The following is a 25,849-nucleotide window of genomic DNA, read 5'->3' as shown; positions in this document are numbered from 1 at the left end:
AGGATACATGATGGATAGGTTTACAAATGGATGAATATGTTTGGATATAGATGGGATTACTTACATACTATAGTGCGACCTCCTTTGATGTGTCTGTAAAATGTACCTTTCGTCCTGGAGTTTTGTCCTGAATTTTGACCTCCTGTCCTGAAATTTTGTCCTGAATTTTGACCCTTTGTCCTGAATTTTTACACTCACCGTCCTGAATTTGCACCCATGCCAGCTGGTCACCCTACTTATGGAACGTCCTGATCTTGTTACACCTTCTGCAGCAGCCTTCTGACTTGAAGCCACTCTCCACCCCAGTTCTGGGACAACTCAACGAAAGTTCAACAAATTGATCCGTAGGAAACTTAGACACAGGGTCATCCGCAAACTCTACATGCTCTTCACAATAAACACGCACTCTAAAAGAGTCATCCAATTCAGCATTATTTTCTTTACATCTCAACAGCTTACTGAAATGGCAAATCATACCATCACTCAGCTTAGCAGAGCTGGTAAAAAAAAATGCACAGCCCACACTGGATCAGAAAATGTACTTTGACCCCGACAAACTTTGGTAGAATTCTTAACTCTGACCTATTCTTCCACTTCCAAATGAATATTTTTGACTCCATGTTTGCAATCTTAATATTCCTTGTAAGACTTTTGCGCACGTTTTAATGTTATTCCTGACTCTAGTCGGAGACTAATCTCTATGTCTGTCCAGCATAAAATGTACCTAGTGTAGGGTTCCCTTTCTCTTAGAATATTAAAAGGAATGACCAAAACATTTCAGATAACTCCGTTTCCCGTGATAATACTTTATTAACTGCAATTTAAACACTGACCATGATGACTGTATTGAAGCACTCAATGCTACCACCACAGGCCAGATGATAAGAACAAGAAAATGTGCGATTTATGCCATTCTTGGAGAGGAAATTCTTCACTTCCTCAGAACAAAATTGAGGTTCATTATCCCTTGTTAAGCATTTAGGTAGTCCTTTTTCTGGGACAACACGTGAAATCTGACTACGCGTTAGCTTTCATCACTACTTTAACCTCATGCCACTTGGAAAATGTATCCGATAACCCAAGAACATATTTCAGGCCTTCAAATTGGACCAAAAATGTTCATTGCCAAAGTCTCCCACTGTATATAGGGAAATTCTACAGGACACAATAAAGGTCAGATTGCTTAATTTTAGACTTGCCCGCAGTAGTGCAATCAACCCTTGCACGCACAAATCTTTCAATGTCCAAGTAGATACCAGGCCACCAATATTGTTGCTTGATAAAACAAGCTATGGCATAGCCAATAGGTCTCACCTTTGGGACCTTATAAGTGTTTAGCCATACAACAGTTGATGTTGTTGCACCAAGGATATTGTGCTGCATAAGTAAATACTTATAAGGTACCAAAAGCGAGACCTATTGGCTATGCCAATGCTTGTTTTGCATATGGCTGTGTCTAAACTGGAATGGCGTGGAGAGCAAAAGAAAATGGATTAAACCCAAATTGCTGAATCCAGGTAAATTAAAATCCTAATGTAACCGTTTATACATGCTTTAAAAAATAGAAATAAAAAACCTTTTCGTGCGCATGTTTGTGCTGGCGAGGTTGTCATTTGGGCTCAGTCTTCATGGCAACACTACTTTGTTAGTGTAGTGTGCCTTTCTCTTCAAAGTCAAGTGAAATGATGGGTGGTTCCTTTGCAGCACCCTGCAGCTTGAACTTCTGAGCGCTGTGCAAAGTGAACAGCCAACAGCAGCAGTGCTTTAGCTAACAGCTTTTATATTAAGTGACACTGGCACAAATCTGGTGCATGATAAAATCATACTGTTACCTCAGCAAAGGCCACTTAAAAACTCGTTCTTTTGGCAAGGCTGCTAGCTAGCTGACTGACGGGCCAGGGGTTGCACCTGTTCACGACTGTGTGGACATAACTGTGGCAGAGTTAATATCCAATGTTGTGTGGGGTCCTCGCTTCCCTTCCCTCTCCCAAGAGGCACCTAAGAAATCTCCACGTGCCTCAAGCTGTGCTTTTGAAATAAAATATTTTACGCAACAGCACCTCGCCCTGGCTAGCGTTTTCTGCCCCTCAAAGCAGAATCCGCAATAGATCTCTTTCCACAATGGGCAAATCTCTGTGGTTAGGGTGTGTCTGATCACTATCTCCCTCCACCGACCTTCCTCCCCTAGATGCTTTGACGAGTGATTGTAACAGCTTCAGCCACTGCTGGAGTCACTGATTATGAAAAAATTGCAAAAAAATATTTTGAACAGTTGTTTTTCGCACCACAGAAAGATTTTGCAACTAGTATAAACAAGTTTTTCCTTATGAATAGGAGGGTAGAAATACCAGGATTCGCCTTATGGAATGCACCCAGGATAGCGATGTGCACAGGATCACACAGTGCGCAGGGCAAACTGGATTAGAACTCTGTCAAGCTGGTTCTCCGGGTTAACAGCCACTAAACCAACTTGTGTCAGCATTGGTAGGGCAGCAACTGCGTGTGTCATTGTGTTCCAGAAGTCAGAGCGTCCATGTTAAAATCGTGGCGGCATGGAAAGAGAAAACAGACAGGGTTACGAAGGAGCCCATAGTGAATGCACCGAATGCTCATAACCGAATCATGCCTCTCCCTCCTCCCCAAATCAACGGGTTCGGTCCCAGTGAAGGGGTAACTCACAGCACATTAACGAGGCATGGTGTTTTGCAGATGGATGCTTGCAGGGCACAAGTCATAAAACAAGGCAGAGTTTGCAAATGAAAGTGTAACCATTTCCAACCAGGAAGCGCCACATTTCAGCGACAGCTGCTCTACTGAGAACAGAAATCCAGACAAGCATTGGCCGCGCCCAAAAAAAAACCACAAGTTGTGCGCACGACGAAAAAGGTGCTGTGCACGTTGCGCGCGCGCTTGTGCGCGTGATGGTAAGCTGGTCGCCGGGAAAGTAGCACTTTCCCAAGCAGCCTACTAAATGTCTCGGCCGAGATCAGCGCATGCGCTGGATCAGGCCAAGACTTAAAAATGTTTTTCACTATTACCAATTGTGCTTAATGACTGGTTTTAAGAATGTATATCTCAATGATGCTGGAGGAATAATTCTGTACCTCTTAACATGAACCCAACATGGTCTACCAAACATTTGTTTCTCATCTCCCAAAACTTTCAAGCACACTCGCTTCAACAATTCTTTCCTCCCCATCCGGGCAACTTAACCTCACCCAGTTGTAGTCCTTTTCATATGCAGCTTTCAACTCATCCATTGTAATCGCGTTGGTGTCTGGAACTATGTTGGCAACACAAAATTCACTCCATTCATCCACGGGATACTCTTTTCAATGGTGAAGGTGCTCTGCTCAAGAAATCTGCAACACTGTTCTTAACACCAGGTAAATACAGCACCACACAGGCATAATCCAAAAGATGAAAAAATACATCCTTGCAACTCGTGGAGTAGCTATTAAAATCCCCGTGGTGGTGAGAATTCTTGTTTATAGTTTGTGAACAGTTCTTAACACAAACTCAGCAACCCACACACATTCTCAGAAATTGCCTACGCCATACACAAGCAGGGATATGGAATTCCTATAGCCCGAAGCCCATATTTTTTGGGGTCAAGGGTAGCAAGTTTTCATGTGTATTTTGTCCTTGGGAGAAGTAGGCCCAACCCCTGCTGCACAAAACCTTTGGCTGCCAGGTGGTAGATCAGGGAAGGGTACTGTCTGCAGTTAAGGTAATATTTTTGTCCATATGTTAATGCTATTCAAACGTATGTTTATGGTTCATTAATTAAAAGCCTTTATTATTAGGGTGAGCATTGTAAGTAAATGTTGTAAACTCTGACGGCACTACTGACAGTGGTTCCAGTATAAAAGTGTGTACACACATTTTCCAAGTTTAGCACTGTGAGGCTATGTATAATGCTCCCAGAATACCCTCTGGTATGATGCAAATATTTGTAGAAGCTTGAAAGCAAGATTGATGATTCTTTGCTTTCAAAATAAAATGTTCATATAAACTAAAGCAGGAAAAAAACATTTAGCTAAACTACTGTAAAATTTCAGGTACCATTTCTTTGCGGCATCATTTAGTAGCATGTGTTGATGCATGCTAGTATTTCCCAAAAATATCCATAATGGAAAATCAGTGTAACCAGTTTCAATAAGGTTATGGGAAACAAAAATAAACAAGCATTGGCAAAGCCAGTAGGTCTGAAATTGGTGGTCAGAGTTTTAGTTTTGTCAATGTGTGACATGTTTTGGCATGGTTTTTGTAAGACCTTATTGGCGTGGGAGCTGCCGGGCCCTCTCCATTATAGCAACATTGGCAAAAGCAGAACAGTTTTTGGTCTCAAAAAGCACACACTGCCACAGTGCTTACTGGCACTGAGCAAAACTATTTTGTGTACCAATATGTTCCTTGTGAAAGAGCAGAATGCAGTCACTCACAGTGAAGCCAGACGATACAGGGAGAGAGACAGAATTTTCCTAAACACAAAAGGTCCTGGCCAATGCCAGAGCAAATTGGGGGCACAATTATTAAAGAAAGTCTCAAAAGTGCACCCATGGTATATGTCCTTGCATTAAGTACAGCTATACGGCTTTCATGAATTCCCAAGAATTTACAGAAGTAGTACAAGAAATAGTACTCCTGGAAAATATTTGTGAACTGCATTTTAGCATGAGTAAATATGCATGTGTAGATTTGCTTAGGCGAAAATCTGAGTGTTTGCAAGTTCACTTTCCCTCTAACTACTTTTTCACCCAACTCTGGAAGAAGGTTTACATCTGCCATTGTCAGGAGTACATTTCCAACATTTCTCAGTATGGAAAAAGATGAGGGAATAGTTGTTGAAAACCCTTAAAACATGCAGGTTATTAGGTTTTTCACTGAGACAAAGGGGCATTTGAAACCTTGAACTATAGAAATAAATCTTCTTTGAAGACTCACAACTATTGGCAGTGTGATATTTACTTCACATTTTGACGACGAGTGGGAAGTAAATATCACACTGCCAATATTTGTGAGTCTTCAAAGAAGATTTATTTCTTAATAGCGAAGACAGCTTAATAACCACTTATCACGAAGTCCAAACACCAACTGTCCCTCTAACGAATTCCATGAAAGAATACACAAGAATGCAAGAAACATTAAAATTAAATAAATAATAGATACAACACTTCCCACTACCTATTGCCCCAGTATATAGATCTGCGGAAACGTCGCAACATAAGGGGATTGCAAGTATTCAAACACAACTATGGTATGAGCCCTGGCATAATCATAGAGACTCTATCAGAGCTCTTATATAATGAGATTGCTGCCATAATTTGTCGCCGCACTACCTCGCACCAAAGTGACAAGTAGATTTTGTTACATGACAAGTAAAATTATGAAGCAACCTGCCCCATGGACAAGTAGGTATTTTATCAAATTCCACACCACTGACAAGGCAGCATTTCCTTCTCAATAACGAAATAACACTCTTTTGGTTGTGTAGTACATATTGCACAAACGCAACCATGAAATCTTTTCCCTTCTCATCAAGTTGAGAATGTATGGCATCAGAGGTTATTATGGTTTTATTAGAAGGATCAAAACTGCTTATGGGTATGGCTCTGCAAATTTAGCTATTAATAGTATGAAAGACTTCTAAAAACTTTAGGTTCCACACCAAAAATGTTTTGTTTTTTTAACAACTGTCATTTGTCATTCGTTTTACCGGAAAACTTTTACACAAATGTTGGGTAAAATGCTGCCGGTCTTAGGAATGATCTGACTTCATCCTTACTTGAAGGTGAAGGGACATTCAAAATGGCTTCCGCTAATTCTGGTTAAGGCAAAATTCCTTTATCAGAGACAAAATATCCCAAATGTGTCACTGAACAGCAAATTTACACTTCGCAAATTCCGTCATCACTCATCTTTCTGCTAAAACGTTCAAAACATTCATACCATGCTCAAATCTATTCTTTCCTATGGCTAGAATGTCATCTTGGTAGAAGACAATTCCATCCACACCATGAAGATTTTGTATATTAACTTTTAGAAAACACCCACAGCGGAGCCTAAACCAAACAGCAAGCAATGTAATTTATAGCACATAAATGGTGAGCTAAAGGCAGTCAAATTTTGCTAGTTGAAGCTAAGGTGATAAATCTCTTAAGACCATTGGTCATGGCCAGCAATTGGCTTATTTTCAGTAAAGGTAATTTAGCAATCAAGATGTTATTATTCAAGTTGCAATGATTAATCCATAAACTCACTTTACCATTTGAGCGTCTGGCTACGAGCAAAGGCGACATACACTCAGCAGCTTCCACTGTTTAAATTATCCCAGCTTCTTCCAGTTTATTCAATCAAATCTTAACTTCTTTCTTTATCTTTAAGGGAATGTCCCCGACTTTACGTGAAACAGGTATTGTGTTATATTTAAGGATAATTCCATGCAAAAATCCTTTGAGCTCTTCCACAGTACCTGAAAACAGGTTGGGAAATTCATCTTTTAAATTGTTGATAAATAGACCTTCTTGAGCTATATTTAAAACGTAATCATGGCTATTTGGGTCTAATGTTATCCTTAAAGCTCTTTGAGCCACCCACTCCAAAACCAATGGTCCTTTTTCAGACACATTCAATTTTCCCAAGGTTTGTCTACTTTTGAACTCAAATGTCAGAGGCCTAAATACAATCATAGGAATATGCTTTCCAGTAAAACATTCAGGGTGACTATCAGGAGGAAGTAAGTTATTACCTAACTTCTTTTTAACTTGTTTTCCAACCCTGTTGATGACAATAGTACCTGGTAATCCTGAGTTTGCAACTATGCTAAGGATGACACCTCGGAGGGTTATTTAGTTTACAGCTTTGCTTCTTGAATGAGGGCTTACATCTAAAACATTTGACTCGATGCCTAATACACAATTGTTAGCATTACCACTCTCACAATTGGAAGAATCATAAACAGAATTTTTAATACATATCTAATCTTGGGTGAATTAATTAAGTTATTACCTGCATACTTTAGCATAATGGCCTATAATGCCACAACTAAAACACTTTTTTGGACAACAGTTGTCATGGGCTTAGTGGTCCTCGCTACTGCATCTGTAACACTCCTGACCACTGAAATTAGTTTTCAACATTTTCCCTTTGTCTTTAGCCTAAGTTGTAATATCACTATTGGTAAATTTCTCATCCTTCTTCCAGAATGAAGACGGATATTTTTTGTAGGAAACATTAGACACCAGTTGCTTGTTTCTACCATTACTCATAGCTGTTTGGGCACATCTATTAGACAGTTCCACTTTCTTGACAAATACCACAACATCTTTTAGAAAGGAATAAACTTTCTTGAATCAGACTACTATTGGAATGCATAGCAATTTGGTCTCTTATTAATGCATCATGCAGGCTGCCAAATCTGCAAGAAATAGCAAGTTTCCTGAGAAGCCACACACAATCTTCCACAGCTTCATTGCCAGCTTGTTTTCTTTGAAAAAAACGTATATTTGTCTATGGCCACACAGAGACAGATCAAGTGAATTTTTATATGCAATGGATTATTCGACTTCCACAGATCTATTCTTTTCATTTTATTGTATGTGCACATATCTTCAGGCCCTAGAGTACAGAAAAGAATTTCTTACAGGTGTAAATTCTCCATGATTTTCATCTTCAAGCATTGACATGTAATCAGAAAAATGTTCTCTCCACTTCTGCCACTTCGAAATAAGTTCAACCGGTACTAGTAACAATGCTTGTGGAGATGTTAATGAAAAGGTCTGTGACACAAACATTTTTGCTAAGTTCTAAGACAAATAAAAAAACAAGTGACGGTTGCTGTCTGAATCTTATAGTGGTATATGTAGCTGCCCAGAAATTAATAGCTGAATGAATTAAAGTACCATGCAACTTGAAAGTAGTGTGCGCATATGAGCTCACAAGGAGGTGGTCCTGTTTGGATCCCATCCTCGCCACCAAATTATAGTGAGGATACCACAGAGCCTTCACAGGAAAGGTCTTCGAGACCAACTGTTGACCGCATAATCCTGAAGTCTCTCACAATCTAAGACCCAAGAAAAACAATCTGGTTGCATTCCAAAACTGAGTAACAAACACTGAGCAACACAACAGAAACTTTTTTACAGATTATTATCTCCTGGCAGTTCTTCTGCTTCCAATCCAATCAAGGCCAACCAGAATGGCATTCGTAAAGCAGCTTAGACCTTAGTAGTGGAGGCAGGTGAAGCAAAGGCTTCTTTGGCCACAGAGGTTAGAAATGGACGCAACCACATTACACCTCGCACTAAATGAACACAATTTCACAACAATCAGTGGTCAAATAGAACAATGGTGTCAGGGGAATAGAGACGTAAGTCATGATGGGGACTGAAACATGGGCATGGGTTAAAATTACTTTAGTCTTGGAGGCTGATTAGAACCAACCATTAAGGATCACTCTGGGTAAGAAACTCCTGGAACAGGGTGCTTACGGGAAACAATGTAGAAAATGTCTCTAATCAGTGAAAGATGAATAGAGAAGAAACACAATGATATGATATCTGTAAGAAAGATGGGAGGTTGCCGAAATGCTGAAGGATGAAAGCTCTGTCACAAAAGAGTTGAGATTGAAGGGCTAGTTGGCTCGATAGATTAAAAGCCTAGGGTCTTCCCAACTTGGACATGTGGCTGCTTTGGTGTTGTGATCAGCTGTGTCTAATGCAGCACATATACCAAGGATGATGTAAATGGTAGAAATATGGATTAGGTGGAACATGCAGCATCTTCTTGGCAGAGCTAAATGTTTGCTGCTGTAGGATGGTGAAGACCAACTAAAGAAGCATTTGGGAGAAGATAGTGAGAAGGGAATCCGCAGTTGTTTACTGGTGCAAACGGATCAGCTGATTAAGGAGAGGAGCCAGGGAGCATGTTCCTTGGTGGCTCAGGTGACGGTTATGTGCAATAAGGTTTAACCAATGTGAACTGAATAGGATTGTGAAGCACAACATGGTTTGGCAGCGGATTGGGGCCATTTAGAGAGGTGGGGAATAATGTAGGAAGAAAGGATATGATTTGCAATGCTGAAAAGGTGAAGAATAATGGTTGAGGGAAATAACGTCTGAAGAGGAAGGCAACACATCTATTGTGCCTGTAAAACTGGAACAAGGTTATTGTCTTTCAGGCTGGATTGTTTCATGGGATTAAGGAATTGAACTGGTGGTGTATGGAAGCTGGTGACAGTCTGATGGACAGAAGCAGAACATAATTCATTCATTTAATTAAATATACTGCACAGAAACAAAATCTCCTCCAAGGGCGCTGAAATTAAACAATTTGAAGAACTGTAGATATTATGCTAGCAACTAACTCAACAGAAATGCTTAAGGGTCTTTTGAATTTAATCAAAGTTGCGAAGCCATGAGGTGGGCTAGGTCTGTAATTGTGTCAGGAGAGAAGAGTTGGGGTTGATGGAGTAGAAGAGGTGCACTTATTCTTGCCAGAGTGAGTGGTCTGATGCTAACGGGTGGCAGGGGTATAATGAACAAACCTTAATGAGACGATATAGTTAAGATCTTTAGGTTCGGGTGGGTAGTCATGGAGTAAGCCGGTGCAGTGAGTAGACAGAAAACAATGGAGCAAGTCTGGAGTCCTTGGGAGCTTCTCTTGTTGTTAAGGTTGGGAGTGGCTGAGAAGTAGACAGGAGGGGCATTAAAGAGGCATTTGAGGTAATCAAGAAAAGTTCAAGTAACTATGGGCCAAGAGGTGTAGATTTCAAAGCAGTAGTAGAGCACGACAATGGTCCAGCATCGTGGAGTTAACATAGGTGATGAGCTCAAATTAACAAGTGAGAGGAGGGCAGATACAGGTGAGCTGGGTGGAATAAACACTTTCTCCAATGCATGTGCTGTGGTAACACATTTATAAAGCCACCAACTGGCTTAATGAACTGCAAAACACCACATAGCGAAGTGAAAAGAGACATGAATGGATATATAACAGTACCACATCAAATGATAGTGAGCAATCAGCATGTCGGATTAGTAACCGTAATCTCCAAGGAAGAGGTCCATGTCGACAGGAGTTGTTCAAAAGGTTGGAATTAGATAAGGCCGTATGGGAGAGAAAAGATTCAGGGAATGAAATAAAATGGTTCAAAAGAGTTCTCGTGGAAAAACAGGCAAAATCTTGCTTCAACGATTTAATTTGTGGTGATTTGAGGGATGAGTGGAGGTTTTCTGCAAGTCCTAGTGACAAATGTATCTTTTTTTAGAATTGAGGCTGAAACAGTCGGCGGTTTTAATGAATAAACAACAGACACCAAAAGTAACAGAAGCTTCTTGTGTAATACAATACAGTGTAGTTTTCCCAGATCTCAATAGATCAGCATCAGAGAGAGGACATTCTTTACTGGAGCTGGATATGGTTTAGGTAGCCTTTCCAGGAGATCACTGTCTCCAGTTTGCACGGTATGAAGGAAGGGCTGCTGGCACCTAACATTTGGAGGCATGGCCATGACTTGCTGTATACAAGGTAGTGTTCCTGAAACAGACGAGCACACAGATCACAGGAGGTGATCGCTGAGGAAGAGTTTGGGATATGTCCAGACTGAAGAAAATGTAGCTATAAAACTCTTTTACAAAAAACTGTCAAGCTGTCCACCTAATAAGATACATTAATTAAGTCCCAAAACATTTACAGTTTAGAAACAGTTGATCTGCACATGACAAAGACTTTAGTCCGTTTGCACCATAAAATAAGCATTATTACACATGCATTCGTAATAGTGCACAATCTAAGAATTATCATTCATTTAATTTAGTATTGTACAAATAAACAATGCCTGTAATTCTATGTGGCACCCAACCAATGTCACGTTAAGAAAATGGCAACAAATTAAATTGACATCAAAGTCTATCACATTCACATTAAAGTCTGGGAAACAAGTCTTACCTTTTGTAGACTGGTTGGATTTAGTTGCGTTTTGTCGATTATTTTCACTGCAACCTAAAACAAAAGTAGGCTTGGCATTAGTTTGCAAATATAACAGCATACTCACTTAATCTAGATCTGCTCATTATTTTATGTTAATGAGCTAAGGAGATGAACTTAAAACGGTATACAGTGGCTTCCATTCAGTAGTAAAATGAACTCTGAATAAATAGTGGACATTTAAGGCGAAGTCTAAGAAGTCGTAAAAGGTTTCCATACACACCAATTATGAGCGAAAAGTGTGAATATCGTGGAAAGGGGTGGATAGGATGACAAAATGGGACAAAAGACTGACACGAGAGATGCCCCTGTGGGTAGGGACCTGTTTGTAGGAATTTCAGAAATTTACAGGTGCTAGCTAGTGGGACACGATTGGAATTTCTAAACTAGGACACCTCACAGAGAAGGGTACACTGATTACATTCAACTCCCTACAGCAACAGTATAATCTGCATAAAACCCAATCCTTTCGAAACTTGCAGGTGCAACAAGCCTGGCAGGCAGAGAAGATAGCAGTAGAAGAACTCCCAGAGTATGCACCCCTTGCGGGACGACTCCTCCAGGAAGAACTAGATGAGAAAGCGGTCTCATGAACATATAAGACCATTATTAACATATGAGACAATTATTAACAATGTCCCAGACACCCTGGGAAAGCTTACAAGAAAATGGGAGAGTGAAGTAGAAGAACTAGACAACACAGATTGGAGGCAGCACTGATGCACCTCAGGAAGGTGGAGATCAAATCTCGCCTAGGCTTAATCCATAAAGTTTATAACAACAGGCCCCCTAAACATAAATTCGGGTGGGCGGAATCACCTACCTGTGTAAGATGTGGAAATGAGAATGGGCAATTCCTACAGACGTTATGGTCCTGTTCTGTGAAAAACACGTACTGGTTAAAGGTGAGTGAGGCACTCAACAATATCCTTGACCTCAGCCTACCTGTTGATCCTAAAGTAATTTTACTTGGGATATCCACAGATGTAGAAGTGCCAAGAATAAATCTCCTCTTTGGTAATCTGGGGCTTGTGGTAGCTAAGCGTGATGTAGCTAAAAGCTGGAAAGTCCCTGAGTCACCCACTTTCCAAAAATTGAAAAGGGGAAAGGGCCTCTACATATAGGCTGAAAAGGCGACATACAAGGCTAGAGGATGCCCCAAGAAATTCCATAACATATGGGACCCCTGGCTCAGATATTACAATGTAGGGATGGAGTGAGAGAGAGATATCCGAACCATGATATTTTTTAACACTGTTTGCATGAGAAACAGAAGGCCACCGCCACACTCAGCCTTTTCAGTTGGAGTTTTTGTACCACAGCTTTGCCCCAGTTCAAGTGTGTTGAATCCCAAAGCAGCCCTTGTGATAGATGTGATGCTCTATGTAATGTTTTTGTTCCATAAAGAACTTAAAATAAAAAAGTGTTAATACATGAACATTTTCTAGTTTTTGAAAGCTACATACTAATAACCAGAACAGATAGTATTTGTAACTTTGTAAATGAAATTAGAGGTGAAAGCACTAATAAAATAAAAAATGCTATGTCTGATCTCTGTATACTAAAGGCCTTTACAGAAATAGCCTATCATTAAGTACCTGTAAAAAAAGAGTCCTCCGTTAGCAGGTTCTACTACTCACTTGCCCTACTTAATGACACAACAGCATCAGAAAGTCAATCTCTAAAGGAAAGGTCCAAGTTAGTACCATGTTTAAGCAAGCAATGGAGGGCACAACCAATAATTATCGGATGACTATATAAAAGTCTCAGTTTGGTTCCTGTTTGGCAGCATGTCAGTTTTTAAGACTTCTACGAAAAGCTAGGATGACAAGGATTCTAAATATTGATGTCTGGACGGTATGCGACTAAACCAGAAAAATGTACTCTAATGAGAGCACATGCTAATTCTATTCCCATTAAAAGCAAAAACATCTTTAGCAGCTTCTGGTAATGGAGCAACCTTGATCCTAATGGACCAGATTATGAATTTTAATGCTGCTTGTCCTTGTTGTAGGTTTCATAGCCTCTCTAATAATATCGGTACATTATTGAGGTAGATTTAAGTATTTGAACCTCAGACCTTGGAGCTCAGGAGTCGTGTTGCTAATCTGAACTCAATGTGCGGGTGGGGAATTGAATCTACTGTAAGATATGGAGGCTTGTGTTACGCTTCTCTAACTTTACTGCAAACCGCAACCCACAGCACCAGATTAAAAAAAATGAAAACAACAAACAGTGGCAAAGCCAATAGGTCTGTCCTTGGCATGAAGGTGTGATGATTTAATGTCTATTTTTTATAACCACCATATACCAAAAACAATAAGAAAGGACAAAGAGGCCAGATGAAGATATGCTTACAACACTAGCTTTTAATAGCTTTTAATAGATAAAAAACATTACATATAATTTAATAAAATAGAATGGGTGCTTCCTAGCATGCAGGTCTATTTAAAAAGTATTGAGAAAGGTTTTATTTTTCATTTTAATATACGTCTCATCAAAATAATGAAAATCTACTGTTAGATTTCAATTTCTGGCACCTGGAAATATACCTGAAGCACAAAAGCATGACATAAAAGCATTGGGGGAGCTGCTGGAGCCAAACCAATATGAAAAGAAACACTAGCTTCAAGCAAAATTATTTTTGGTCTCCAAAAGCACACATTGCCATAGTAAAGCCAGGCACTAAAAGGAACTAGTTTCTTTAAGGACTTGCTTTTGTGAAAGGGCAGAATGCTATCGCTTCCAGTAAAGCCAGCCCATGGCTGAAGTGGGATGTACCACTGTCCCATGCTCTTTGATGTATAGTAGGTGAAAGAAAAATGTGAACGACTCAACAACAGAACTAGAGATAAAGCAGACAGGAAGCTCCAATAAGTGTATAATACATATAAGTTTAGTAAAATCAAAAAGGTCCTGGCTAACACCAGAACTCAAATGAATAAAGACAGTAAAAAACAAGCATTAGTAAAGTGTGAATGCAGATGAGGCCAGGGACCAAAATTAGGTGAGACTGTGCTGCGTGTTTCTGGCTGTGCCTTGCTCTAACTGGAAAGACATCCCGCAGCAATAAATGCTGAGTCGTCCCACGGGGGGTTCTTTTTTTTTTCTTAAATCTTTTTTATCCAATTTACAGATATAACAACAAAGAAGAACACATCTTCAGTATATCATGCTGTTCAATACTCGTGCATTACGGTACACATAAATGCAAACATCATTGACAGCTTGGAATCGACTGTCAACCGCCCAAGTAAAACCTGATCATAGCCCCCTCCCATCCCACATTCACGTCAAAGGTGGTGTCCTTCACCTCCCGTCCATGATAGGGCCCACTCCCCAATTTTCAGTTGTGGGGTGCGTACCCATACCAAACCTCGGCTAGGCACTGCTCCACAAGTAGTGAACAATCTCTCAAATTTCTCTACCCAGTTCCCATGTTCCCCGTCAGTAGCATCAGATTAGCCAACAGATACATGCGTAAGGGATCCCATATGTCTTTCAGCCTTGAAGTTAATGGGAGTAATTCAGCATAAATTAGTGACAGTTCCTGCCATAAAATGAGATCCTGTATCCTCTGTATAACTCAGCAACGCCATGATCAGTGATGCCAGTAGGGGAGACCCCATCATCTGCTCCAGAGCTCCGAACACCTGCTGAACAATATTGGTTGATAGCGGTACATTGCCAAGCTAAATGTAGAAAATCTGCACCCTCTCGGCCACATCGATCACATTGATCATTTTCCCATAACTGAAATGTATGCATCTAACTGGTGTGTGGAGGAACTTATATACGTAACCGGCTGCTGGCAGAAATTCATCCAGTTTGTTGGCAGCAACATTCCCACTGCTTGTCGGACAAGGATAAATCTAGTTCCCCATCCCAATGTATGCGCAAACCCGTAGGGCTCCAGTCAAGCGAGTTCTGTGTATTGGGATATTGGAGGGAGACTACATGTATAGGAGAGATGCATTGAAGTAAAGTGTGGAACGGAGATAGTGTGGGTGGTTCATGGGGAAACGCATGTCTGGCCGCTTTCATATTCAGCCTTAGCCTAACATACAGAAATAAATCCATAGGTGTTGGGTCTACTCCCCGAAAAAACTGTTCCAGTGAACAAAACATTCCATTGACTTAGAGGTCCCCCCATGTCCTAACATTAACCTTTCGCAGCAACTGTCGGCAGCCGACTCTTGGGTCACCACGAGATCCAGGTGGTGGTGAAGCTGTAGCAAAGGCGAGTACAGCATCGGCATATCCAGTCTCTTTGCAAGTCGCCGCCAGGCTGCTGTGGTACATGCTACTGAAGTGGGATCAACCTCTCTTTCCCGGGGTTTAGTCGCTATGAACACTGCCAATGGAATCGAATCCAGGTAGCCCTGCTCAACGGCAAGGTGGGGCATATAAGGGGGAGGCTGGAACTAGAACACCACAAAGTGTGCCTGTGCACATAAGTAATATCATTCTAAATTGGGGAATTCAACGCCTCCCTGTGAAAAAAGCAGTGTTAATACCTCCCATTTCAGCCTAGGTTGCTTACCTCCCTAAGCTAGTCGTATCATCTGTGATTTTAAGAATTTAAAAAACTTTCCGCTGGTGTTATAGGGTAAATTAATGAACAGGTAAAGTAGTTTAGGTAAAATCACCATTTTGATCAGGAATATCCTACACGTTATGGACAGGGGCATGGCAAGCCACCTGGTGATCGTGTCTGCCAGGGTGCCAAAGTCTTTCCTTAGTTGATTCGCATTAGCTCTGTCTTGTCCCTACACACCGTTATCCCCAGGTACTTTACTTCTGAGGTGCACCACATTATAAGGTAATCTAAATTATTAGTGAGGACTGCCGCAATGAGAGAAAACATCTGGGATTTCTCCCAATTAATGTTAATCCCAGAGAGCTCTCTGAAGGCAATGAACTCACGTGATATATACGGTTATGGCTAACTTGTGGGCCTGGGACATATAATGTGACATGATCTGCGTTGAGGGACACTAATTTATGTCTAGTAGGATAACGAAGAGCGTGTTCTCAGGGAGGTTGTCATAACTTAGCCACCATTGGCTCAATGGCCAGTGCCAACAAGGGGGGGGGGGGCGGGGGGGGAGTGGGCATCCCTGCCTTGTACCACTCGAAATCTAAAAGGGGGCCAAGATCACACCATAGTTTAAAACTCTTGCCTGCGACCGCTGATCTAGCAGCTCTATCCATGAGAGGAAGTCATGTGGCATTCCCATTCGCTTCAGTATCCCAAGGAGGTACTCCCATTCTACCGAATCGAACGCCTTAGAGGTGTCCAATAAGATTGCAACCACAGCTGTTCCAGGATCAATATCTTGAAGCACAGAGAAAAAGGTGCTGAGATTGTGTGAAGTTGAACGGCCAGGTATAAATCCTGCCTGGTCCGGTAATGTCATGAGAAGGCTCAAACGATTAGACAGCACTTTGGCTAGACTTTTTACATCACAGTTAATCATGGAGAGCAAACTGCATGACTCACATTTATCTGCTGGCTTTCCGGGCTTAAGTAAAGAGTTGATCACTACTTCCCGCATGATCGGGGTGAGAATTGCAGCATTTCTAGTTTCCTCATACACCATTTTGAGTATAGGGGCCAGATATTCCATATATGTTTTGTAAAATTCAGCTGGTAGGCCATCCGGCCCTGGGGCTGGCCTGATCTCATCTGTATCACTTGCTGCTCTAATCAAATTGTTTTCTATCTCTGCGGAGAGAAACTGTCTCTTCGCCGCCCATAACCAGCCCAGGGCCACTTCCTCTAAATATGGGGACAGTGTAATCGGTTGCTGCCTCCTTGTGGTGTAGAGGGAGGAGTAGTATGTTCTGAATATTTTAAGTATATCGGGTATGTCTCTGTGGAGTATGCCATTTGGTTCTTGAATTTCTAGAACATAGTTATAGAAGCGAGGTTTGCGAATTTGGTCAGCTCACGCTTTCCTGGGCCTCTCCCCTTCACCATAGCTGTGGGCTCGAAAATATTTGCCTTGAAACAGGCATTCCCGTTCTCCGGTGTATTTATATTCGGACATCTGGTCTCTAACACTGACCTATACATCTCCAGTCGGGAGCCAGCAAGCTACTGCTCAAGACGCCTGAGATCTCATCCAGCCAACGAAGCGTCATGCATAGGGCCCGCAACACTCCACCTCCCTTGGCAATGTAGATCACCCTTATGGTAACTTTGAATGCTTCCCATACTGTTGTCAGTTGGTGAACTGAACCTATATTGCGTTGGAAAAAGTCACACATTTCCTACCCTATATCCACTCTGAATGCAGTATCTAGCAGTGTCGTCTGGGTAAGTCGCCAAGCTGAGTAGGGCATGCAGTTGGAGGAGCTAGGATCATCTCTACTGGGGAGTGATCCGAATATGTACGTGCAAGATGCTTTACCTTTACCCATTGCAAAAACACACAGTGCTCACACCACAATTACTCATTCAATATTCAAGAAGGGTAAGAAACCAGTTTATTGTAACCACCCTTAGACAGCATTACTCAGTGTCTATCATTTTATGCTTTTTTTCAAATTTTCAAAAAATCATAACAGAATAAAGGACTACGTATTGGAATATTTACAAGACTAAATACACTTTGTACAAACATCAAAAAACAAACATTATGTACACACTAAAAAACGTTTCTGCATCAAACATTACAAAGAATTATAATTACATCACAACCAACAAATATTACAATAAAAAACATGAAGAAAAATGATTTCCAAGGGGGTATAAGCAACTTAATAGCTTGTAAACGCTTAAATACTGGACCAGCCGGTCCTAGTGTCGTGAAGTTGACAATTTATTCCACCCAAGAAAGACTGCCGACGCGTTTCAAGGCGCAGTACGAGGAGAAGTTCGTTGATACCAATAACCCTTTCAGGCAACAAATTATATAGTGGTACCGGTACATTGACGACGTCTGGCTCCTGTGGCAGGGGAGCCAGACCGAGTTAATGTCTTTTCACGGATGGCTTAACACAAGGCACAGAGACATAAAGTTTTCAATAGAAAATAGTGCCAGTCGCATGACATTTTTGGATATTGAGTTAAGATGTGAGGACGTACGGTTGATAACATCATTACATACGAAAGACACTGATAGGAATACTATCTTGCACCATAGGAGCTCACATCCGCGTAGCTTAAAAGCTAATCTGCCCTATGGACAGTTACTCAGAATCAGGCGCAATTGCTCAGATGTGCAGGAGTATGAGCGACATGCACAAGCTTTTTGTTCCGATATGCAAGAAAGAGGCTACCCTAGGAAGCTCCTTAAGCATTCGCTCAAACGTGCCAAGTACACGCCTAGGGAGTGTCTTTTGCAACCCAAACAACGCACACCCTTGAACAAACTCGTGTGCGTTACAACTTTCTGTCCGGACACACACAAACTACGACAAGCGGTTTTAAAGAACTGGCATTTATTGGAGGGGTTGAATTGCCCGTTTCCCAAACCCATTTTTGCCTACAGAAAAAATCGCAGTATTGGTGAAGAACTCATTAGGGCGGACATCGCTATTCCAAAGCCTAAAAGCGATCTACTTGCGCAATGGAACCTTAAGCCGATTGAAGGCCACCATAAGTGTGGAAATTGCGTCGCCTGTTCCAGTACAATTGAAGGTGACAAGTTTGTTCACCGAGGCATAAAGTGGAGACACAAGGATTTCTCCAATTGCAGAACTAAGAATGTTGTCTACATGGTAATATGTCCGTGCCAGTCCCTTTATGTAGGAAAAACCAGTCAACAAGTGAATCAAAGAATCAGCCAGCACCGATCCCGGATTAAGAAGCAGGTAATGTCTGCTCCAATGGTAGAACATTTCTGCGAAAAGGGCCACAACGAACAACAACTCCAATGGTCTGTACTGTACACCATGAATCCCAAGTCTAAATGCCATGACGTCGAGCGAGTTCTATTACAGAAAAAAAGCATATCTTATTCTAAAGTTCAACAGCGCACAGACTGGACTCAATAGCCTGTCTGAGATAGCGCATATATAACACTTGTCTGGTAAAATTCATCAGAGCTGACCTACATCGGTTTGACATCCCTGGTTTGACCTGTGGTCCTTTCGATCTATTTCGATAATTTTAAAAATTGTGGTCCATGGCCATGAGATGTGTTGAGAATAACATCGTATGATGCTCAAGTTGCAATATACTTCAAATCTTGAGAAGTACCTTTAGCTTGGGATACAGTACCAATGCGCTTCATAATTTATCAGCGCATACACCAAAAATGTCATTAGGTTGATCGCATTAGCACGATAAAATGGATAGGCAAACATGTTGCGTATATATGTGTCTCCATGGCGCCTAGAATATGCGATTTGATTAAATGCGACTACAAGTCCCATAATGCAATTTTGCACCAGGAAGTACAAAACAAGTCCCATAATGCAATTTTGCACCAGGAAGTATAAAACAAACAGAAAAGTGTGGCGGCCATCTTTATTGAAAGAAAGCAGACTCGAGCGCGGGCGTGCTGTGGCAGAGGAGCAGGTATTTACAAACACCGCCTTATCATGGTCTGAGCATTCGTTCAATATTTTTGAGAGATCTTTTTTTGAAATCGGCGTTTCGTTCTATTGCAGGACGGTGACCGCGGTTTCTCCCTTTAAATCTTTAAGAACAAGATACTTCAGTAAGGTAGGCTAATTCTTCTGTGAGTTATATCCACTCACTTAGAATGTTTTGAAAAAACCACATGATTGAAACCTATGCCATTACTGTTGTAGAATTACACCTTGATGGTGACGTCGTACAAGCAAAATTCGCCGTACTACGGCAGTTCACAAAAAATAAGGTACGCTTCTCCCCTTTTTTTACATCTTTGACTGGAGCTTGATAATTAAAAGACCCGAGTGGGTTAAATTGAAAACCAATTTCCCATCTTTTTTAGACATCTCTGTCTGGCCACCACAATAACTAGCCGGTTGGACCACAAGAAGATTAACCATCACGCCCCTCTTTAAAACAATTTTGGTATGTAGCTATCCTTTATTATCACTCCTTGCCCACGATTGGAGAAAGGCACTCACTATGAATGTGCCTGTTAAAGTAAAACAATGTCTTTGCATCTTTTCAGATACAAAGAATAAACAGCCCTGATGATAGACCAGTGACTTTGTGCCTGGTTCTTGAAACGCGTCGGCAGTCTTTCTTGGGTGGAATAAATTGTCAACTTCACGACACTAGGACCGGCTGGTCCAGTATTTAAGCGTTTACAAGCTATTAAGTTGCTTATACCCACTTGGAAATCATTTTTCTTTGTTTTTTATTGTAATATTTGTTGGTTGTGATGTAATTATAATTTTTTGTAATGTTTGATGCAGAAACGTTTTTTAGTGTGTAAATAATGTTTGTTTTTTGATGTATGTACAAAGTGTATTTAGTCTTGTAAATATTCCAATACGTAGTCCTTTATTCTGTTATGATTTTTTGAAAATTTGAAAAAAAGCATAAAATGATAGACACTGAGTAATACTGTCTAAGGGTGGTTACAATAAACTGGTTTCTTACCCTTCTTGAATATTGAATGAGTAATTGTGGTGTGGGCACTGTGTGTTTTTGCAATTTAAATATAAGGTCTAGCCCCCACTACGTGTTTATGGACCTATCCCCTTTTGGTTACCTTTACCCATGGCACCAATTCCCTGGAGACAATCCAATAATCTAGGCTCGACCACATGGAGTGTACCATCGAGTAATGAGTGCCTTCCCGTGCACTGGATTAAAGTGTCTCCATGCGTCTAAGAGGCAGTTCTCTGCAATAATGCTTTTCACATGACGATGGGTGGCAGTATAGTGATGGGGCTGGGGATGTGACCTATTGTGTGTGGGTTCTCAGCCTGAGTTGAAATTCCCCCCCCCCCCCAGTTTACATACATAGACACAAGGTCCATCACTTTCCCCCGTATGGAGGTGAAGAAATCTGGGTCATCCGTATTGAGACCGTAACAACACACCAAGGTGACAAAATATGAAGCCAGTTGGCCCCACATAAGGCTGAAGCAGCCCTGCGTATCTTGGAGGGATCCCATGGCCATGTTCGGTGTGTGTTTTTTAATTTAAAAAAAGTAAAGCATCGATGTTACGCCCATCGAGAAGTAAAATCAGGAGCTGTTGCCAGACTGAGATGTCTCTCCTGCAACATAGCAATTTGAATATTGAGCCTATCTAGATAGGCTAGAACCTGCCTGCATGTGCATGGGTTACACTGTCCCGAGATGTTCCAGGTCATAAAATGGACTGCTAATACTCTATGATGCCCTGCCATGGGCCCCAAAAGAGGTATATCAACATTTCCCAGCAACAATGGTACATCCACATATATGGGTAGGTCAGTAATTGTAAAACATTCCAAGCTGGAACATGCACAGTGTACGCAAGAAGATGTGATCTCCCACCTTGGACCTCCCACGATAAACCAAACTTTTTGGAGTCATAGTACCCACCCTCCCCAATAACAGTTAAGTGCTAAAGTGGACAGCTGTAAGAGTGGATCATCTACTATCCTGCTACAACAATAAACAATGAGATAGTGACTCTCGAACCTCCCTCTTAGAGGGCTTATTACTGATTCCCTTTCCGCGTCCACAAGAGGCCATTTGAGCGAGTAAAAATGAAGAATGAAAGTAGAGAAATATAGCAAAGGATAATGGATGGATAGTGAGATGCAGAGAGAAGAAAACCAGATGATCTAACAGGGATCTCTTTATGGTGTAACATCAGAGGGCACCGCGATACACCCCCACCCTCCCATGAGTGGCAAAGGAGAACGAAAAAGGGTGGCGGTGGGGAGTCCCAGGCACACTGTAATGGCATACTCAGTGAGTCACTGCATGCAATTGCATTACAATGAAAGATGATTGGCCAGCAGCTGTGTGCACCATTCAGTTTATCACCTCCCATGAGTTTGTCGATCAAGGCCACAATAAGGTTGTGACATCAGAACGGCATGGTAGTCCTCATGGAAGTCAGAGTTTGACCTTAACGGGCTCAACTTGGGGTTCGGCTACCCCAGCTCCGACATCAGCAACGATGAGCATGCGGATGAGTGGGCTATGCCTTTCACAGACGTGTTTCAATTGGCGCGTTTTATAAAGTCTTGCACATGCTGTGGGTTGATTAAAAAAATGTTGTTTTGCCTGGTGAGTAAACCTAAGGTGTGCAGGGTACATCATCACATAGTCAATCTGTGCCTGTTGCAGTTTCTTTTTTACAGGTACAAATTTCCTCTTAGCCTCTTGAGCAGCCATGGTGAAGTCGGGGTATATCACAATGGTTTGCCTCTCAAACGCCGGCTGTCGTTTTTCCCTGGCTAGGCTGAGAGCCATGTCAAGGTCACGGTAATTGAGGATCTTGGAGATTATGGGCCTGGGGGTGCTCCATAAGGAGGTCGGGGCCCAAAGAGTGGTGTGCTCGCTCAACCACCAATTGCATAGAGCAGACACAGGCTCTGAAGATGGACTGCAGCATGCGCTCCGCATAGTCCTCCATTGGACCAGTGTCCGCACGTTCTGGCACACCTAAGATGCGTATGTTGTTGCGCATGGAGTGTGCTACTAAATCTTCATTTATTTCAGCTATGACTTTTAATTGGTGCTCCATATGAGTTAGCTATTCCTTCCTACCATCTGACGTATGTTCTAATTTGGATATTCTATGCTCCGCTTCTTCAATACAGCTATCATGTTTCTCTAGTTTTTGAGCAATGAGATCCATACGGTTACACATTCGTCCATTTTGGGACTTTGCTTCATGGTTGTCAGGAGGCATTTCATATCATCCTCTGGGGTATGTGATGTGTTGGGGGAGCGGTCTTCCATGGTCTGATCTGTGTCCCCTTGCTGTGTGAGGGTCAGCTTGTGAGGTTTGAATGGCAGCTTGGCCTGCTTCCCCTCCGTTCTGCCCATTACTGTTCTGGTACCAGCCCAGCAATAGCTTCAGCTGCCTCGGCTGTGAAGATGCCACTCCTGCCCGGCCTTTAGACAGCACCTCTAGTCTGCACCAACACAGACCGGGTGTAGGGTCCCCCCTGTCTCTCACGAGGAATCACAGTCAACAGTTGGGGACCCCCACTTCCCAACTCCGCCAGGAAGTCTTTGCGGCTAGCACCAAACTCTTATATTCCCAGCCCAGGCCAATTTCTTGCTGCCTGCATTAGTTGTTAACAGTAGCGAAGGCTCCATGTGTGAGATGCCTGTGGTATCTTGTATTCTGTGCCATACATCCTTCCCATTTCCCTGCCTTGCTGCTCAGCCAGAATGCATGTGTTGTGAGTGGATGTCTTGGAATGCTGGTGCGTGTGATGTAATGGAATGTTTGGGATGCCTGGTGAGATGAGTGTCAGTTGGAAGTATGGGCTGAGCAGCAAGGGAGCTGCTCCTGGTGGGGCTCGTTCTAAGATCCTATTTGATTGACTTACTTGATTATTACCATTTTTATCTTCATCAATAAATCATCCTCCTGTTACCTAGAACTCGGCATCTAATGGACTTATTTACATTATAACAATGCCCCAGTGCTCAAATGCTCTCCCCAGGCACCGAACAGATTATTCTATGCACCGACTGTAGCTCATTTGTTTTGTATTCGCTGTGACGTCAGCCCTCTTAGGTATGCAGCAGTTACGGCACGTTGTCTACCTCAAGCGGCACCACCCTCCGTGGCAGTGCAGCCGACTACCACTGGGGTCTCCTCCGTCTACAATCTAGTCTACACAGACCCTTTCAGTGATGGGCATCACCGCTGGGAGGCACAGGCCTCCGAAACCACTCCTCACCTTGCCAGCACGCGCTAGCCCCAGGCTGCTGCCGCAGCACCGAACTCCAATTCGTCGTGGCCTTGCTACGCCATGGCAGGCCGCACCTCTCCGGCTCCACGCGGGGAGGCCCTCGATACTCTATGCCAACAAGAGCTATGGAACAGATAGCAACAGGAGCTCCGGTGATACTACGATGTCAGGGACAGTGCGGCACTCCTCTAAACTAGCCGCAGTGGCACAAAGAGAAGGATTATACACAATAGTTGTCCCGGGCCGCCGGAGCCTCACATCAGTGGATCTTGCGTGCATGCCCTCTAGCGCCCCAGTGTCATGGGGGTTCCTTGTGTGCCTCTGAACAGAGGACCTAATGTTCATCCCTGCAGTGTGAAGACAACCAATTTTAATAGTCCAGAGATTAGTTTATTGGCTGGGAGCAAATGATGTAAAAAAGTTGGGAGCTATATTCGTGGAAACAGAAATAAATAAAACGAGGGCGAAGCAACAAGGTGTGACCCGAGAGGAGGCTGCAAGACATGGGGAAGAGAGAGACGGCCTACAGATGCACTCATAAGGAGTGCTTGTTAGGAAATGCAAACAAGCAACGCAAGTGAAGAAGCTAATTGCTTGGTGAGCTTCTGGAGGGAATTCTGTGCTCTTGCCTTGTGCTTAATTTGTAAAAACAAAATAAGTGCCAGGACTGTCAACAGGAGACCTCTGCAGCTTGCACCACCATTCCCCCAGCAAGTGCTACCGGTGACAGTACAAACACACCTACGAACATCAAACTCCTTCAAGTGTGGCACTTCAGACTATTCCAGCCCCCCAGAGCTATAAGAAAGGCTTGGGTGGCCGGCATTAGTCATTTTAATGTATATTAAATTATTAAGTAACTGTTGTTGTGTTCATTTCTAAAAAAACACATGATCAGACTGTCATAAGACCTGGTGTTGGCAATTAAGTGCTGGTGCCAAGCACCGGAAACCACAGCTCAAATTAAGCACTGCCTTGGCTCTGTCCCACAAAACACACTAACAAGACGAGAAAAGGGTGTGGTGTAGCAGTCAGAGCTGCCGACTTTGGACCGGAGAACCATGGTTCAAGTCTTGGCATTTGGGCGAATCATGTAATCTCCCCGCGACTACAAAAAAAATATATGCAATGTAACGGGTGCTCATGTGAAGCGCAAAGTACATTTTAATAAACTGCAAGCATGAGAATTTACTCACTATAAACACATAAAAATTACCCCTCCCTCGCACATCAAACCACGGAAAATTTGGTGAAATCAAACCATTTGCTGCAGGCTGTAAAGTTTTTTTTTTTAAACAACAACAGGCTGTTTGTGGAGTTTTGCAGCGGTATCTCTTGGTTTTTAGTGCTGTATAACAGCTCGGGTGGACTTGGTAAACAGTAAAAGGTTTGAAAGAGGTGAGATTTGGTTCAAAGGAGCGCTGCATAATAAAGGTGTAAAGCATCCTTCCTTGGCACTAGCAGCAAGATCCTGCCACTCCTGAAAGCAAATCTGATGAAAGGGTTGAATTCCGTCTTGGAAGGAGGGGGAGCAGAGGGCCATGGTTTTCAAATGAGTCAGCGCACCATCTCTTCCAGTTCTTTGCAAACCAGCCAAGATTGGCATCAGGCTTCTCTGCTGTTACTGCACATGCAGATTTAATGAAAAAACTGGGCTTTTATCCTACAGATATCGATCCTAATATTTTGTAAATTCTCCTAGTGCATGTAGCAGATTTCAAACCTTGCCAGAACATCCCCACACAACCCTACAGAGAACCCATTTACAGCACCACATGTTAATAGCTGTGTGTTAGGTGATACAAATCCCAAAATGTTAAAGGCTGTCCCCTGACAAATAATACAATAGAAATGAAACAAAATAATTAAGATCATAAGCTTGGTTGTACTGCACGCTCTGGAAAAAAATCCATATATGCGTCCCCTTGGCTTGTCTGACGTTACTGCATTTACCCGACCCAGTGGTTCTTTATGTTACAGAGGGCAGTGATTACCGGTTTCCTTGATCAATTGCAAGCTCATGTCAGCCCCTG

General features: G+C 42.2%; 1 protein-coding gene across 4 annotated transcripts in view; it reads right to left on the bottom strand.

The window, feature by feature from the left end:
- Positions 1–25,849, bottom strand: part of MARK1 (microtubule affinity regulating kinase 1) — a 492,874-nt gene that overhangs the window by 243,958 nt on the left and 223,067 nt on the right. For all 4 annotated transcript variants that reach the window (XM_078649810.1, XM_078649807.1, XM_078649809.1 and 1 more), the window contains exon 3: positions 10,951–11,004. In XM_078649810.1, coding sequence (XP_078505936.1) covers positions 10,951–11,004 — 54 coding nt within the window. The remainder of the gene's footprint in view (positions 1–10,950; positions 11,005–25,849) is intronic.

This window comes from Lissotriton helveticus, chromosome 6 (genome assembly GCF_964261635.1).
Source record: "Lissotriton helveticus chromosome 6, aLisHel1.1, whole genome shotgun sequence".
Taxonomy (NCBI): domain Eukaryota; kingdom Metazoa; phylum Chordata; class Amphibia; order Caudata; family Salamandridae; genus Lissotriton; species Lissotriton helveticus.
Note: the sequence above shows the minus strand (reverse complement) of the source record. Positions and strands in the feature narration are given on the sequence as shown.